The 19,381-nt window shown below is 43.4% G+C and overlaps 1 protein-coding gene across 1 annotated transcript in view; it reads right to left on the bottom strand.

Moving 5' to 3' along the window:
* syn2b (synapsin IIb) overlaps window positions 1-19,381 on the bottom strand; it is a 433,604-nt gene that overhangs the window by 68,974 nt on the left and 345,249 nt on the right. The window contains exons 8-9 of the mRNA XM_078543448.1: window positions 18,985-19,059; window positions 5,447-5,549 (exon numbers count right to left, since the gene is read on the bottom strand). Of these exons, the coding sequence (XP_078399574.1) occupies window positions 5,447-5,549; window positions 18,985-19,059 (178 nt within the window). The remainder of the gene's footprint in view (window positions 1-5,446; window positions 5,550-18,984; window positions 19,060-19,381) is intronic.

Genomic DNA, 19,381 nt, shown 5'->3' with positions numbered 1-19,381 from the left:
ATATAAACGATTTAGACTTGAATGTAGGAGGGTTGATCAGTAAGTTCGTGATGACACGAAAATTGGTGGGGTGGTAAATAGTGAGTAGGATAGCCTTAGATTAGGAGGATATAGACAGGCTGGTCAGATGGGCTGATCAGTGGCAAATGGAATTTAATCCGGATAAGTGTGAGGTGATGCACTGGGGCAGGACAATCAAGGTACGGGAAAACATGATGAATGATAGGACCCTAGGAAGTACTGAGGATCAGAGGGACCTTTATGTACATGTCCACTGGTCCCTTAAGGGAGCGGGACAGGTAGATAAGGTGGTTAAGAAGGCTTATGGGATACTTGCCTTTATTAGCTGAGGCGTAGAATATAAGAGCAGGGAGGTTATGCTGGAACTGTATAAAACACTGGTTAGGCCACAGCTGGAGTATTGCGTGCAGTTCTGGAATCCGCATTATAGGAAGGATGTGATTGCACTAGAGAGAGTGCAGTGGAGATTTACCAGGATGTTGCCTGGGCTGGAGAGTTTGAGTTATGAGGAGAGATTGGATAGACTGGGGTTATTTTCCCTGGAGTAGAGGAGATTGAGGGGGGACATGATTGAGGTGCATAAAATTATGAGGGACATAGATAGGGTAGACAGGAAAGAACTTTTCCCCTTGGTGGAGGGATCAATAACCAGGGGGCATAGATTTGAGGTAAGAGGCAGGAGGTTTAGAACAGATGTGAGGAAGAATTTTTACACCCAGAGGGTGATGGGAATCTGGAACTCACTGCCTGAAAGGGTGGTAGAGGCAGAAACCCTCATAACATTTAAGAAGTATTTGGATGTGCACTTGCAATGCCATGGCATACGGAGGCTATGGGCCTAGTGCTGGAAAATGGGATTAGAATAGTTAGGTACTTGTTTGACCAGCGCAGACTCGATGGGCTGAAGGGCCTTTTTCTGTGCTGTAGACCCATATGACTCTATGACTCTATTAGTCCAGTGACAATATCACTATGACACCACCTCTTTAGAGCTGTTTCATCATCGTGGCATGTCAGAAACCAGAAATTCAAACATGGAATTACAGGAAAGCTGGGTACAGATTTGGGAGGCAATAAAGGTTCAGGATCTTTGGAGAGGAAGGAGAAGCTGGATATAGAATAGACAAAGGGTTGGCATTTTGTGGTGAGAGGGGGTTGACAGTTGTAGTTTTAGATGCTAGGGAGAAGGCACTGTTAAACTGATAAAAACAGCAAAAAAAACAAGCCAATGAATCTGCTTTCAATACATTCCACATATTACAATAATATATGGCAAACAGCAACAACCGTGGCATGTTACTGGAATGACTTAACAAGCATGAAAGATCTAAAATTTACGAGGAACGCAAGAATGAGCTAACGATGAATTAACTGTATCTTCTAATTTGCTGTATATGTATATTGGTATGAATAAGTAATTTCATGATTCATATGCTTTAGGACTTTTCATTTGGGATGATTATTTTTGAATATGAGACAAATGAAAGCATCTGATTTGAAAAGCTGGTAAACATACCCAAGATAATTGCAATTCAAATGATGATCTAGATTTACTTAAAGGGGTTGAAGTTAGAGGTGTGAAAACAATAAACAATAGGTGGTCCTCTTTTAGCTTCACAGTTGAGCCAATGGGTGTGGTAAGATTGAAGTTGGCTCCATTAGATGCTTACATTATTCATATAATTTTCCCAGATCAAAGGAAGGTTTGAAAGCAACTAGTTAAAAAAGGAAGGTTTTAAAGTATCCATATACTTTTCAGATCAAAGGGCAGTTTTAAAGTTGGAAGTAATTGGTTTACATTTCTGTCTGGAACATCCCAGGTATGCCACATTGCGATGGAAGTAATCTATACAGAGAGGTGCCATTTTGTTTTGGCTTTGTCTCTGTGCTGGTCTCACAGAAAGGCAGTTGAAGTCAGCCTGGGAGCAACTTTGAGACAGGCATTTGATGACTGGGTCAGGAGCTATAAAGCAGCTCTGGACCAGGAGCAGAGAGCTATCAACAATCAGGGATATTTCTGAGTTGGAGTCACTAAACAAGAGTGCAGTGACGCCCAAGTTTGACCTGGGGTGTCTGCAATAGTGAGGAGCTTAAGGAGAGTTGGCGGGTAACCTAGTTGGGTGCTAATGAAAGGACCCCAAGAAATCCCATACCTCAGAGAATAGTGGGAATACTGAAGGAAATCACAGTGAATTCTAGAAAATTGTGGCACACCTTTGTTCGGTTCAAGGAGAAGTGAAGGAACCTGCAAGATCCTGTAAAGTTTAGGGGAACTCTTGGATGGAAATAAAAGTAGAACGGGGAGTGCCTGTTGCAGGCTTAAACAATAATTGTCAATGAAATATAGGACAGAATTATCCCAGAATTGCACTAAGTGCTATAGCGGGCGGGAAAAAGGATGTTTTATCCGCCAGCCGCAATGGAGGCTTTTTACACTGTATCGTCCCATTCCTGCCTCATTAATTATGCAGCCACAGGAAACACATCGTTTTGCTGGTGGACGGCCTCTGAATCACCCGCCACGCCATTAATCTCACTGTTTCCTCACTCCAGGTGCCATATCTAAACTCCAACTGCACACACAGTTCTCAATGTTTGCAGCCCAGGACTGCTCCAGTGAAGACATGGCCCTGAAAGCCAGGAAGAATTCAGTGACCTGTCACTGGAATGCCTTTTGGAGGCCTGCCATGATGGCCTCCAGCCCAGTTCTGGCCACAGGAGGTCCAGCAAGCTCACCACTCTGGCTTAGGAGGCAGTGGCAGTGGTGGTCAGTGCCAATGCTGCACAGAAAAGGTTGGCCATCCAATGCAGAAAGAGGATGAATGATCTCATCCGTGCTGCCAGGTTAAAGCAACCATCTCATCACCCTAAACTCACACGCTCACAAGGCCGTCACACATTCACTGGCATCTCACTCACTGTCAGCTCAAGAGACATCACCGCTCACTCTCTCACACACACGCTCACATCTCCCTCTGGTCTTATCTCCTCTGGAGACTGCCTCCTCAGCCTGCGCCATCTTGAGGCACTCACACAGATCAACATGTGCCCCCCCCACACACACCCTGGGATACCCACCATCCCCAGTGCAGCTCTTGTCCTGCAGCCTCTTCCCTTGCCGAGGCCTCTGCGGACGATTGCAAACTGGTTTCAAGACGGCATGATTTTCATGATTTTTGGCCTTCCCGCCATATTGTCCACTCACGCCTGCCATGATGCCCGATGCCAATGGGCATGGAAAATTCCACTCATAGAACAGAATTTTCTGCCTGTCGGGTGGGCCGGCCCGACCTAATCTCCGGCGAGCGGGGAGCCGATCCCCACCAGAGAAGCGGGCCCCACCGCCATTTTACGTGGGCAGGCCAATTAAGGCCATCCCAGCATGATGTTTGTCGGGAAGGGCTATGCGCTCATTGTGCGGGTGGGGGGGATTCCCCAAATGCGAGAGTGCGCTCTTTCACGCATGCGCACGAAAGAGCGCACATCTCCGTGAGGCTAAGTGCTGCCTCAGGGAGATCGCTTACACTTTGAAAAATATGAAAAATAAAAAAAAAATTCCCTAACATGTTCCCCTCATGACAATGTCACATGAGATGGGACATGTTTGTAATTTACATAATTATTTTATTAAACTTTTTAAAACCCTACATGAAACCTCATCCCGCCGGTGGACGAGGCTTCATGTTTTCTCTAGTTGCCGCCGGGGCTCCTGGCCGACCCGCCAACCTTAAGGTTGGACGGGCAGGTCCTTTAATTGTATAATTGATCCTGTCAATGGCCTCAAGTGGCCATTGACAGGTCGGTGGGCCCGCAGCTGGTTTTGCTGCGCCCCCGCCTTCCTGAAAATTTAAATGGGGCGGGGTGATGTCGAGGGTTCCGCCGTCGTCATCCCGCGTCATTTTACGTGTCGGTGAGCGGGCCCCGCCTCCTGCTTGCCAACGGCAAAATTCTGCTCATGGTGTTAAGTTAGTGGTACTTGCTTTGTTTAACCCTTATGCTTTTGTTTAAAATGTGAAATCTTGCGGCATAATTCCTCCAGGTGATAACTGGGAGTTTGAATTTCTTTTTAAAAGTTATTGGTCTCCACTGAGATCATAACAATATTATCTTTATTTCACAGACTTGTTTTAAAATGGATAGCAGTATCTGCTGTGTGACACAGTCTACTCTACGGTAATTAACCAGAATGAGTTTGTATTTTATCGTCCATGGAATTAAGTATTTGTGGCTTGTGGAATTGCAACTGACTTACAGCAATGGGCTTTGCATCAAGCACGGTACATACTAATGTTATGATCCTGTTAGCGATCAGTAACTTTTAGTTTAAAGTAGACAAAGTTTGAGATCCCAGGTACTTACTAAAAGAACAAAACCACAGGATTCCACAGTTTTTAAACAAACAAAATGAATTTTGCTATACAAAGTCAGAAAAGTAAAACAATTTTCAATATCTATCTTGTACTCTAAAATTCAGAATTAAAATGAGGTACATGTGAATTAACAGGCAAACTGTGGTCGAACACATTACGCTGCACAATAAGTGGCAGATGCGACCAAGACAGATCCCACAAATTTTTCAGAAACCCAACCAGACTTCAGTGTCCAATGTGAGTACACAATATCATTAAAACTCTGTCTCCCTCTTGAGGGAGTTCATGTCTTCACCTTCAAAGGTCTGGCCTCTGAATTCCTTCCAAAATTCACTCTGACTCAGACTGCCTCATTGACTGCTCACTTCTAGATGGTTTAATCTCTTCTCCTGAGACTATTTTCGCTGGTATCATGAGGCTGCACTCCAGCACCAACTTACAGGCACAACTCCAGATCTTCAGCTACGCTGAGCAGAACACCACCAGTCCAAAGAGTTAGCTTTGCCCCAACGACCCACAGCACATAGTTAACGACCTTCCACTGACTTTTCAGCTCTCCAGGAGTTCTCTTGAGCCCTCACTACCAGGAGCTTGCCAACAGCAGTACTTTTGTTGCCTGGAGTGTCTTCCCTTGATCCTCTCCCTGGCGGTTCCTACTGGTGGTCTCCTCCTGGTGGCTCCTCCCCTGGTGACCTCTCTCTCTGGGTCCTCTCTCTCTGGGACCTCTCCCTGGGTTCCGTCTCTCAGTTCTGGGACTCCCCTTGTTATAGTACCAAAACCTGGGTCAGATGATTGTTGTTTTCAAGCCACACAGACACACTCCAGATGCCCAAGCCCTTTAATGAATAAAAACGAGAACAGAGCATGCTGCGCATGCCGGGAACTCTTGGGCCTGCTGAGAAATTGAGTCCTCAGCCTCCATCTGGAACCAGGTAAGTTCCCATTTCTTAACACTAATTATCTCTATTGACAATGGCTACATGGGAATGGGTAGTAAAATGGTTGCAGTGATCCACTGTGGACTTGCAGTTCCCCCTTCCCCTTCCTTTTCTTACCTCAATTATATAATCCTTTCCATCCTTTCCATGGACAGCCTTCACAGCACAGATATCCAGCCCACCAAATATTTCACAGCATGTATCAACCCAAAGCCTGTACCTGTCATACAGAAAAGGAAAAACAGGTTTTAGGTGGTGTCCAAAGGTTTTATTTTAACTATGCTACAGATCACAACCATTATTGCAACAAGATGAGAAAAGAACATTCTCCACTACTTTCGAGGAGTGTGATGAAAATGGAATGAAGTTCTACTGCTAAATTTTATAGTTGTATGTAGAAACAAAAGCCCCAATATTAACTGCTGATCAGGAGTTGTGTTGGCAGGGGCAGAGTCAGATGGCAAACCATCCACCTTCTACTGTTTGAGGCCTAGATTTTAATGCCCACGTCTCATCAGCATAGGTCTTGTCAGCCTCGCTCTTGAACCAAATGGGAAGCTGTAGCTGATTTCAGGTAGCAGGAGCTTGTTGCGATTGACATGAAGGAATGGTCCCTGGCACTTAGGTAAGTAATTGGGAGGGGTGCCAGGAGGGCATCATGGCTGAAGGAGGGGCAATGAAGCCGGGGCCCACAATGAAGCAATGATAAACATTTATCTTTCTAGGCTACTTCTGGTGTGTGCTCCTTTTGCCACCGGGTTAGCCTGCTTGGGAAGCTGCAATCGGGGCCCTATGAAAGCCTCCAGTTAAGATTGCAACTGGATTCTGATTACATAATCTGAGCCTGATCTGCATATTTGAAGGAGGATCCAATTGCCTTCCAGTGGTTTTTGCTCTTGCCTGTTCTGAAGAGCAGGTTACGAGTGTGGGTAAATCACACCGGCTATTTAAACTGCCTGCCAGTTTGATTTTCAATAGATAGGCAGGGTTATGAATGGCCCTAAAGGCTCTTTGATAAAATAAGAGACAGTAAAGTAATTAAGGATGAGGCAGTAATTGTGCGCTTTAATTGACAGAACACTGTCTGAGCTTGTCTGTGCAAAGCTGCTTGTAGATATTTTGAGAAGTGGCTCTTTTAAGAAGGTGTATGCAACTGCTTTTGAACTGGTTAACTTAAGATGGAGCACTGACAAGAATTAGTACCTGCTCATTAGGTAGTTTCATTATGTTAGCAATGCAGCTGGTGACATGGGATAAAATTTCAGACCTGTAAAAAAACACTCTTAAAAGAAGATTTTAATTTCTGCTTGTTATAGCTCTTGAGCACTATCTCAAGTGATATCCTTGCCATTCACAGGGAACTTTTGGGCAGACTCCGTTCCTGAAACAAGCAGGAACAGGCTGCTTTGCAAGTTTCAGTTCCACGCCCACATGTGAATTCCAAGAGGCTGTTCCTGCAGGATGATTTGGATATTTTAGTGACTTTTTAAACTCTAAATCTGAAAACATAATTAGTGAGACTATAATGTCGGCATATCATTGAACAACTGTTTATAAACAGCTGCGAAAATGAAATCCCAATTATTTTACTTTGATAATTATATTGTTTAAATATAGATACTTGGATCTACCACATTCAACAATGTGGCATAGTATTAATGATGTGGGAGTTTGTGTGTGGAGGGGAGCAGAGTTTGTAACGCCTTTTAACAGTCCATCCCTTAATACCATACTAACTTCAGGAACAAAGAGCAGGAAGAACATGAGAATCAGGAAACAACAATAAAGGCAAATGACACCAGCTGTCTAACTGGACTGCAGATTGGCACAAAGTGCCATTTGATAAATGCAGCTGCCTGAGAAATAAATAATCTTATTAGAAAATGTGGCAATTGATATTATTTGCAGCCCATTATTCAGTCAAAATATAAATTATTCTGGTTCCGAAGAAGAGTCATCCGGACTCAAAATGTTAACTCTGTCTTTCTCTCCACAGATGCTGTCAGACCTGCTGAGTTTTTCCAGCGCTTTTTATTTTTGTTATAAATTAGTCTATCTAGTTTTAATCTGCATTGGTAATGATCATAGTTCTTCATATTGGTCTATAGGCCAGCAGACTGTGGGAAGAAGGAAGAAATGGTGATTGAAATAACTTGTTCTTTCCATTATTGAAATTGTCGGCAAGTTTACTCTTTTCAGAAACTGCCCTTAATTCCTGAATATCAAGGTTCTTTCTGGACACCAAAATTAAGTGAGAAATACATAGCCCATGAATGACAAAAGTTACCACCTCCTGATATTCAAAATGTGCAGATAATTGATGGTTAACAACTTGTAACTAAAAAGCTTTTCAAAGTTTCCATCACAACAGCTGGAGCTGGAGTAGGAAGCAAGGCTTAGCTCACAAGTTTTCTCTTTTACCCTTCAAAGTGAGGTTGGTTAAAACTGAATTTTTAATATGTACAATTATTACTAAGGAAGTAAATCAAGTATCTAAAGGTTTAAAATGTTTGTTCATTTAAAGCAATGATTCCACTAAATGAATTATTTATACTAATATTTCACTCAACACAACTGAAAATGACTATAATTGCTGTCTAAAGAGTGCATAGATAACGCCCAACAATCAAATAGATGGAAACAAAAAACTACTGCGGATGCTGGAAATCCAAAACAAAAACAGAATTACCTGGAAAAACTCAGCAGGTCTGGCAGCATCGGCGGAGAAGAAAAGAGTTGATGTTTTGAGTCCTCATGAGCCTTCAGCTCAGTTCTGCTGAAGGGTCATGAGGACTCGAAACGTCAACTCTTTTCTTCTCCGCCGATGCTGCCAGACTTGCTGAGTTTTTCCAGGTAATTCTGTTTTTGAATCAAATAGATGGCATGTTTTTAACCAAATTACTCATAAATTTAAATTTTGATTTGTTTGTAGTCCACAATGCTGGGTCATTACAAGAAACAATTAGTCAAAGGAGTCATACAAGCAGGAGCATTATCAAATGAGGAAAGTGAAGAAGCAGCAGAAGAGGGAGGACCACTTCACACTTTGCAGCAAAAGATGTGAAGGATGAGGTAATTGCACAGTGACCTGCGCATTCCTCTGTTTTCCAAACTTCCAGATCCCTTCTACATTAATTGTCTTTGTTACATCCTTCAACACTCACTGAATCCTGTGTGGAAAAAACATTGACCTCCATACCAATGACATATTAACAAAGTTGATTCAGAAGCTACTAATAATCTATACGGCAAACCAAATTGTCTATTTTTTTAATCAAATTAACAATGTCCTGTTTCCCTGAGCTGACCAGTACATCACCATCCTCATTGTCCTTATCAGCCAATAAGAGAGAGCTTAGGGATTTGCAGCAGTGACTGGCTTTCCTTGCATCTGGGTGTCTTTGACTGCACATCGTCATTAGAGCGCCAGAACACTAGCAGCATTCACTAATAGAAAAGCTACCCTTAATGTTCGGGTAGTCTATGATTACAGAAACAGGATATGTGCAAGGGACCCAGGCATTGTCACAATGCATTTATCTTGCTTCAATCTACCCCCACCACACCCACCACAATAACTGATCCTTCTGGAAGCATAGCAGGATGGCTACTACAGGAAAAGAGACCACCCATACACATGTCTCCCGCATTGTAGTGGTGACCTTGCTATACAGAGGGATACGCATTTGGAGGAATTTGAACTAATATTGTTTGTAATTTCCTAGAAAATTCTGGTGCAACTATTGGCATATGACTTGGGTTGTTATTTTTCATGAAGGAAATTTATATCTAACTAATTGTTGCCAGTTTTACATCACCTCTGAGATAGGTTGAAACAATGTCATTTATTGAAATAACTCTGCCCCTTTGTAAAGTATTACACGCATGAAGTTCCTGGATTCGCACAAAAAATGCACTAGCATAGATTTACGCAATTTCTTCCCTGTGTCTTCCTCTTCCTATCCCATCCTAACACCTTCCTCCTCCTGGGCATGGCTAGAATTTCCATTGTGAGAGAAGGGTGAAGGTAACATACTGCTCATTGCAGTAGGGATGTGGGCATATTCCTCTTCTTACCATTTCCCTCTTTTATTCCTCCACCTATATTTTTTCCTTCTGCTTTTCCTAGGGCAGAAATATTGTTCAAGGGGTGGTGGGTATGCTGCTTTTTTTTGGAGAAGGGCTAAGTCAGGTGCTGGGCATGCTGCCTAGTGGGCGAAAAAGGATTGTGCAATGAATGGTGGACAGAGTAGTAGCCATGCCACTTTTTGAGGCAATGATTGAGAATTGGAATGTTGTTTAGTGGGGGAGTAAAAGAGGGGTAGAATTTAATTGCCCCCACCATTGGAGCCGAGTTTGAAGGTGGGGGTGGGCTGTTTGATTGGATGGGTGGTTTCAGGGTTGAGGCCCTGCCAGCTACTGAATCCCCCCAATGAAAGTCCAAGCAGAAGGGTGGAGGCAGCATTCCCACCTGGAGGCCAATTGAGACCCTTAAGTAGTCATTTAAGGGCTACCTAAAGGCCTTATGTCGCTGCAGCTGGTATTTAAACAGCAGTGGGTAGGGAACTCGCCATCTGGGAAGATAACCCAGCAAACGCTGTCAGAGTTGCCTGGGGGCTGGTGGGGTGCGTCCTTCATTCTTTGTGCCTGATCGAGGGACCAGCAATCGGGTTGGGGGTTGCAGAAAGCCGTTGGCAATCCCTCCTGAAGGTCCGAGTGCAATACTGGCAATGGCCACCACCCCTGGTGGCGCTGCCGGTAATTGAGAGCTGACAGTCTCTGATTGGCAGGCAGCTCTCGGGGGCCATATTTTCACCCTGCTCAGGGCTTCATTTGAAGGGAGGCCCAACGCTGCCCAGGTAAGTACCTGATTGCCTAGGCATAGCTTCAGGCCTCTTAGAGAAAAGGGACATGGGGTTCCCACTGGTTTTCTATTTGGTGGGCGGGCTGCCCATTGCCAACATTAAATTCTGCCTGAGATTGTTGCTCTAGTGGATGATGGTGAAAATCCTGCTCAGTAGGGAAATTTCAGTGTTACCACATTCTAATTAGGGTTCCCAATTCAAAATGGATGCAGTTCAGAGAATCAGTACGACTGTGTTGTAGCCATGTATCAATTCGTGCGCTATTTGAATATGGATATATCAACTCATGCTCTGCTTGAATATGGATGAATTAATTTTGCCTTGTTGTGCCGTATGGTTTAATTTTCCGATAAAGTTCTCTTTAATTTAGTTTACCTAGTTGCAAAATGGGCTGGAACGTTGAATGTGATGCTGACAGCTGGTAGACACTTACCAAAAAGGAGAAAATATCATTAAGAAAGGAAATTGGAAAAACTTAATCCTACACAATTACAGTTTAGAATTATTGGTTGAGGGCACTGCTGGGTGGAAATTAAAGCAGGAATTGTGAAATATTATGTTCTTTCAAATCATGGTATGTTTTTCAGTTATTTGAATGTTTAGCTGTGGAAAGAACTCATAATGGTTTTATGGATATTCTCTAGGGTAAACATGACCAGAGCATTTTCTCTATTAAAACTCTTTATCCATGCTTTACCTAACATAGTATTGGAGAATGAGATACCATTAGCAGCTTGAAGGTTTTCAAGGAAATTGGAACCAGGTGTTCTGGTTGTTATTTAATCTAACTTAAGAATATATGAAACATTGAACTCATGTCAAGGAAATTATTGGCAATATCAGACTAAAGCAGTGTCCAGTTAAACCAACAGACCGAATAGACAAGTACACAAGAAAAAGAAGCAGGAGTAGACCATATGGTCTATCGAGCCTGCTCCACCCTTCAATACGATTAGGGCTGATCTTGGGCTTCAACTCCACTCTCCTGCCCATTCCACATGTCCTACATTCCCTGAGAGACCAAAAATCTGTCTACCCCAGCCTTAAATGTATTCAACAATGGAGCATCCACAACCCTCTGGGGTAGAGAAATCCAAAAGATTCACCACCCTTTGAGTAAAGTAATTCCTCCTCCTCTCAGTCCTAAATGATCAGGCCCTTATCCTGGAAATGTGCTCGGGTGTTTTAAATTCTCCAACCAGCGGAAACAATCTCTCAGCGTTTACCCGATCAAGCCCCTTCAGAATTTTGCAGGTTTCAATGAGATCATCTCTCATTCTTCTAAACTGTATAGAAAATAAGCTCAATTTACTCAGCCTCTCATCATAGGACAACCCTCTCTTCCCAGGGACCAATTTAGTGAACCTTCGCTGTACCTTTCTTAAACTGCACACAATATTCCAGATGCGGTCTCACCAAAACCCTGTACAACTATAGCAAGGCTTTTTTATTCCCGTTTCCCAATCTCCTTGCATTAAAGGTCAACATGCCATTTGCCTTCCTAATTGTTTGCTTTACCTGCATACTAACTTCCTGTGTTCCTTGTACAAGCACACTCAAGTCTCCTTGAACATCAACACTTACAAGTTTCACACCTTTTAAAAAATATGCTGCCTTTCTATTCTTATGAACAAAATGAATGACTTCACACTTCCCTGCATTATACTCCATCTCCCATCTTGTTGCCCACTCACTTAACTTGTCCATTATCGCTTTGTAACCTCTCTCTTTTTCTGCCATTTCCTCATTCCCCATGATAATTTCTCCTGTCTCTGCATCCAAAGGACCAACATTTACTTTAGCTACCCTGTTCCTTTTTATATACTTATAAAATCGCTTACAATCTGTTTTTGTATTCCTGGCTTGTTTACTCTTATATTCTATAGGCAGGATTTTGAGGTTGTCGGGTAGGCACAGTGGGTGTGCCTGGGAGCAGCCAGGAAATGGTCCACTGCCCGTGATCGGCTGCCGACTGCGATTTCAGGGCTGGTGGGCCAATTAAGGCCCCGGAAGGCTGCCACAGAAGGATGAGTGTTCAGCATTCCCAATGGAGTTGAGTGCGGCTGGATATGGCAGACAGGAGGGCAGGTTGGGTAGGCACTTGGTCCCACCCCGCTTTTCTGACGATTGTCTAATGGTCCTCCTGGAGCAGGTGGCTGGGGCACCCTTGTCCCCAGAGATAGGAGGAGGAAGCCACAGCACCTCACCAAGAGGGCATGGGAGGAGGTGGAAGTAATGGTGAGCAACCATGACATGGTGCGGCGCACATGGGTGCAGTGCCGGAAATGCTTCAATGACCTGCTGCGCTCAGGAAGGGTAAGTACCCTGTTGGCATGGGTCAGTGTACAAAAGTATTGAAGTGTGGCCACCCCTCGTGGACCTCAGGGGTACTAGAGATGAGTGCCAAATGTCAATGACACCGAAGCTGGACAAGGGTGTGAGCCCTGGCTGCTTGAGTGCCTTGTGGCTCGAGGGCCATGACTTGGATGTGCCCTGTGAGGTGTTCCTCAGCTGGGGTTGGCCAGGCTGCAATGGCGCTGCAGGTAGGGAAGTGGACTAATCATTCCCCATGATAATTTCTCCTGTCTCTGCATCTAAGGGACCGACATTTACTTTAGCTACTTCATGTTCCTCTGTCCTTTCAGGAGAAGACAAGCCATAACCAGGCAGAGAGGGCACATAGAGGCGGAGGGCAGCCCAACCTCCTGCAGCTTAGCAGATTCGAGCAAGACGCCCTGGAACTTGAGAGTCGGCACGCTCCACGTGCAACTGAGAAGCATGATTAGTCCACTCTCTACCTGCAGCGCCATTGCAGTCTGGCCAAATCCTACTGAGGAACACCTCCCAGGACACATCTGAGTTGTAGCCCTCAAGCCGCAAGGCATCAGTCCAATTGTATTGATTGTAATATATCACTTTCAAACTTAACATGGAATTCAATGGTTTTATGATCAATATTTCGCAGTGGATCTTTTCCTATGACACTACTAATTAACCATGCTTCGTTACACAATGCTAGAACCAAGGTAGCTTTATCGCTAGTCAGTTCCACAACACATTGTTTTTGTGACAGCTTCCTGGAGCAATCTACAAACTCATCTTCTAGACCACTTTTGCCTATTTGATTAAAAATGTACTATCAACAAGAACTTAAACAGTTACATCTATTTCCTCTCATATGCTAATCGTCTGTCAATCTGTTCTTTAACTCCTTATGCCCCATCTGAGTTTCCAAGTTATTGTGGTGGATAAGATTGCCAAGACATCGCCATATCACCAGAGTTATAGCAGAAGCAGAAACAGGGTTTCTGCTGCACTTTAGGCAAATTTATGGTAGCGGTGCAACAGAAAATCGGAGCAAATTCAGGACCACTGTTTCAAGTTATAACTGCAGCAATGTAAATCTCAGCTGGATTTTCCTGGCATATGAAAACCGGGTTGAGGGTGGTGCTGGGAAAAAATGCAGAGCAACATGTTGGGATGGCTGCATGATGCATTCCCGAAGGGACGAGTTGGGAACTGTATTGGTGCCTGCTCCATGGAGACTGGCAGCCAAGTACTTCAATTAAGGCCCCACTTCAGGATTATTTTGAGCTGATTCTGATATTTAACTGACATTGAAGCAACCCCACCAGTGTCTCGAGGCCTTGCAGTGGCAGGCCAAGGGCCATTAGGCAGGCTTCAGATCCCAACGATAGGTCCATGGGGGCAAAAGACCACATGGTCTTCATCAGTGTGTTGGCCTGCGGAGTGGTTTCCCCTCCTTACCAATGACCCTACCAGCTTCAGGAATCTTCATTGCAGCCCTTCAGCTTTGACCAGCAAGGGCACCTCCACCTGATTGGCCTGCCAGCATCAGAGCCCAGCCGCCATTCTTAATAGGACGGCAAAGGTGGAGGCGGCCAATTAGGTGGCTGCCTCTTGAAAAATTGCGCTGCCAGTTTCACTGCCAGAAAATGCAGTCTTGGTACCCTCATCTGGTACGAATGTCAGGGTCCCTAAGCCCAGTTGGGTCGTGGTTATTGGCGGAGAGTTCATAGAAAGTAAAAACAAAGCAAAAGAAAAACACTGCACATCTTGAAAACCTGAAATATAAACAAAATTGCTGGGTATATGCATCAGGTCCATCAGCATCTTTAAGAAGAGAAAGGCAGGTTAACACCTTGGGTGCACAACATTTGTAGAATTGGAAACTAAAAAAGAAGTGAGTCCATTAATAGGACTGAACAAAAGGTGAAAACATATGGGCATTAGTGGACTTGGCATAAGGACATAAGAACATGAGAAATAGGGGCAGGAGTAGGCCATATGAGCATGTACTTCTGGTATGTACTTCCAGCATTTCTGTTCTTGTAGATTTCCAATTTTGTTTTAATTCTCCCATTGACTTCCTTTATTGTGTGCATTTTTCCTATGTCATTTCTCTCCTCATTTAGCTGTTTTCACAGCAGTTATCTTTCTGGTATTTTGCTGTGATGAGCTTTGCATGTTATCCGCCAGTTTTCACTTTTACAATATACCTGTTTGGTGGTCATTCATCCCCATTATCCCTGCTCTGTGACAGGAGTCAGTAGTTGAGATTCTTGATTACCACTTGCTCTTCTCCTTCCTTTGTTTATTCTTTCCTATTAATAACCTCACATATCTTTCCCTTTACACATCCCAACAGACTTCCTCCGCATCTGCAACATTTCCTAAGATAGCAAATGATTTAATGCATAAGACTAGCAAAACAGGAAAAAATAGAGCTACTTTAATTCATAGTAGTGCCTTTTATTATGTAGTGCTTTGCTCTTTGCAATCATAGAGGTGGGGGGGGTGGGGGGGCGGATTTTATTGGGGCCAGCAAAAGCAAGAAATGTGGCAGGCAGGGTGACTTAATTAGGCGGGAGCTGAAATTTCACTTTCCCAATAGTGGGTTCAAATTTAGAGATTAATTCGGCAGCATGTTTGTGGCAAATGGGCCTCACACTGACCCGTGGCAGGTTCCTACTTGTAATTGATTTGTGTGCTGTGAACGCTCATAGTAAAACTTTTTGTAAATACATCCTAGTTTCATGATAAAGTTAGCAGCGCATGAGAATCTCGTGGCACCCGCTTAACACACGAAACCAACGTAATGTGAAATATTTACAGGTGAAATTTAAACCTGAGAAACTCTCATGCCACCTTTGTGCTCTTAATAAATTTTATGTTAATGGCAATGGAGTTGGGCAGGAAAGTTGCGGCGGTGATGAAGAGCCTCCCTATTTGTCCAGGAAGCTCTTTAGTAGCCTGCCTGTAGCTGCTACATTGTCAGCTGATGGCAGGTTTCATCACTGAAAAGCTTTCCCCGTCGTGTGATCGCACGTATCTCCCATGCGCACTGCTGACACTTTAAATTTTAATTGGAATCATATGGGAACCAGCAAAAAGCAAGAGAGTGGAAGTGGTGCACACCTTCTCTTCTGCCACCTTTAAAATTCTGCACACAGTGTTCTTTACTATCAGGAATGTGAATTAGTCCAAGGACATGTTTGAATGTTTTCGGTAGGGACCCTTCACAGGCAGTTTTCCTTCTTCTTATTAATGAATTTATGAGACAGGTTAACGCACTCTCAGAGAAAGCAACAGTGTTGGTTCAAATTCAGATTCAGTCTTTACCTTTATTATTATTAAGGGCTTGACATGTTCAGATTTGAGGACACTAGAATTGGTTCCAGAGACCGTTGACATGATACCCTCGTAACTAAGTACCTATCAGTGTATTCCTTATGATCCCGTGATTCAAATGCATACAGGTTCCCTGAAAATCAAGTTGGAGTTGTAAATCCTTCTTGTGTCTAATACCATGTACCCTTTGGTTTCAGTGTGTATATGCATTGCGAAGTGACCTAGTCAATCTGATGTGAATGTGGCTATGTCAAGTTCTCTGGGAGTCTGGTCAAACCAATTTGTCTATGCAACCTGACAGTTTAAGGAAACCATTTTTCTAACCATTTGAAAAAGAATAGTTTTGAAGATTGTAATAGATATGAATCTGAATCTCTAATGATATTCCTCTGGATAATAATAGCTAGTGTTGTCAAGTGCAGAATCAAAATTTACAAAATAATTGCTCAGGTTAGTTTCAAGAAGTTTTATTCTTTAAATAATTTCTACCATTTGAACTTTTGCCATTGTTCTTTGCTGATTTGTTAGATTCACAAGTATTCTCATTGAAGTAAATCAAGTGTGATAGTATGGCAGGAATGTTAATGAAGATATCCCAAACAACCCCTCAGATTACCAATGATTCGGCCTACTGCAGCCACATTTTATTATGTCACTGTTCAGACACTATGGTATAGCCTGCAATCAGAAATTTAAAAGCCCTGTCAATGCTAAAATAGGTAGATGAAAGAGTACATTCAATATGAAATCTACTTCCCAACTAGGGAAGTTAAAAATATTTATAAAAACTCCAATCTTGTAGGAGACAATTTCAAATTTCTTTCCCATCTGTTACAAAAGCCTAGGGCAGAATTTTACATCCTGCGGGCGAGTGCGCACCCGACCCGAACGGGAGTGAAATGGTGTGCGATGACGTCCGGTAAGTGTCCCAGCGTCATCACGCACTCTTGTGATATTTTGCTCGGCAGGCGTACGCGGGAGGTAGCAGTGTGTCTGCTGACAATTAAGAGGCCTATTAAGGCCCTTAATCAATTAATTAAATTGAATTTTTCGCTGCCCGTCCAACCGTTTGGTTGGTGGGTGGGCGAATAGGCCAGGCGGCCTTTGCATTTTTAACGAAATCTCATCCATGAAGGTGTTGGGGTTTCAGACAATAAGTAAAAAAACACCAACAAAAATTTTTGAAACTCATCTTCCACATGTCCCTGTTGATATGACAGAGTCACACATGGGGACATGATGATTTCCTTATTTTTTAGGTTAAAAATCTTCAGCTCCCTGAAGCAGCTTTGTGCCTTCTAGGGAGCTTTCACTGAGCGCACCCCCATGCATGTGCACACTTCAATGCTCGCGCTCCTCCCATCCCCACCCTGGCAGCGCTGAGCTTATCAGCGCGCGTTTCATGCTGGCTGGTCATTAATTGGCCAGTCAGCGTGAAATCGTGGTTGGGGCCCGATCGCGGGCGGTGGACCGTTGGGCAGCCACTCCCGGGCCTTCCCCCCGTGCTTGCCCAACGAGGGGAAATCCCCCCCCCTCCCCCCCCACCCCGGCTAATGTTTCGAGTTGAGTCAACAGAAATCAGGCATCAGCTGCAAGATCAAATTTATCTATACAGGAGGATATTTTATTTTGAATGATCTTCTCTAATTACTTCCTCCTTTAAAGTACAGATTCATGTGGTACACAAGTAGGTACAAATAATGGAATTATGCTAATAGAGAGAATTACCTCACTGTTTTCAGGGCACTAACCGTGCAAGAATGATGCAGGAAATCTTACAGTAAGGAATTATGAGTGGATGTCGTTTCTGCCAGATTTCCATTTTTGAAAATCGTGCTTTATAACATTTGCTTGCACTCTCTGAGTCTTCTGCCTGTTATATTGTGACTAACCTTATTTGCATGTGTGTGCAGCATTTTAGCTGATATTGTAGTTCATGCAGGAATGACCTACAGCTAGGCAATAACTGCAGTAATGATGTTGACAACACTGACAGTGTCCTCCTTATGTTTCAACATCATGGTGGGTGTTCTTGCTAGAGATAGTGAAGCTCTGAAACTGCTTCCTTGCTAATCCAGAACAATCTGCCAAGCATATTATTAGGTTGACAAATATGGTCTGGTGTTTGCCAAACGTATTCTACCTCGACCGTGTAATATTGGAATTGAGACACTTTAAAAACAAACTTACCGTCAGGAGTGAAAAAAAGATGTTCCTGAAAAAATGAAGAAAAATATATAACAAAATGACTGTACTAAAATGAAAACTGATAGAAAGTCAGGAGTTTTGTGGAGACGCCAGCAATTTCGATCACCAGCTAGAGATGGTGGGAAAGGAGTTGTGGGAATGGGGTCATGGGAAAGGGGTTCCGGGGGGGGGGTTCAGCAGCAAGAACAGAGGGGTGGCTCTCAGTAGACCTCACCCTTACTGATGCAAGGGCTCTCAATCAGGCACCGAGTCCCTTTGAATGAGGAACACAACCCCAGAAGCCTGCATGGTCCCCCCCTCCATGGTGAACCCCCTTCCCACTACTGGATTAGTATCAGTGGTTATTGGAATGATCCGCCTAAGTGGGTATTAATTGCCCACTTAAGGGCCTCATTGACGGCGGGGTGGGAAGGCTGTCCACAGGCCTTCCTACCCTGGCCTTAGTTGGGGTGGAGGTGGGAAGGTCATGCAGTCCCAATCTCCCACCCAATAAAATACCCTCTTGCCACCAAACTTGCCATGGTAAGGGCACAACTGTAACCTTAATGGACTCAATGGAAAAGTGCTTTCAAATAGGCACCCAAAGAGGAAGAGCAAACCTGGCAGAACTATGTAGGTTGTGTGAGGTGCTCATTTAAATATTCTGTATAAAATCTGGGGTCTTAATGAAGTTAATACATGAATGGGCATAGGCACTCCAACATACCAGACATCAGAATTGCAGCCCTGTAGGAAATGTGCAAAGGATCTGCATTTTAAGTTATAATAATACCGTACTCTCTCGCTGCACTACACCATAAAATTGGCCCCATTATTACTAAACTGATCTAGAAATAATGTGCGCTGAGCTATATTGTGACATATATTTATACCTCAGAGAACATATTTGTATGGCGTATGATTCTTTGTTTGTATCAGTGAAGTACCCACCTTTCTGTCATGGCAATCTGTTCGAGCATGGCTGACCCAGTATTTGTTTTCCAGTTTCCAGATATTGATGTTCTCCTAGAAAAGATAAGTCAATTACAGTTGGTGCATTTGGTTCTACTTCTCAATGATTCTGTAGTTTAATAATTCAGCATGACTTCAAAATATATTTAGCTGTATTTTATATGCAACCACCATTCATCAGGTCTGCTAACCTTATTTTAAGAGTACTATTTAATAAATCAAACTTGTCTGATTTTGAACACGATCCCAACACTATACTGAATGAGATTAAGGAAAAGCTAAGTATCTTGCAGCTTTTGTTTTTTGCCTTTTTCCAAATGTAACTAAGCTGCAATTCAGTTTTATACACAGCCTGAAGTGATCACTTGAATGTTAG

The sequence above is a fragment of the Cetorhinus maximus genome, chromosome 6 (assembly GCF_964194155.1).
Source record: "Cetorhinus maximus chromosome 6, sCetMax3.hap1.1, whole genome shotgun sequence".
Lineage (NCBI taxonomy): Eukaryota > Metazoa > Chordata > Chondrichthyes > Lamniformes > Cetorhinidae > Cetorhinus > Cetorhinus maximus.
The sequence above is the reverse complement of the archived record's forward strand: the minus strand, read 5'-3'. Positions and strand labels throughout refer to the sequence as shown.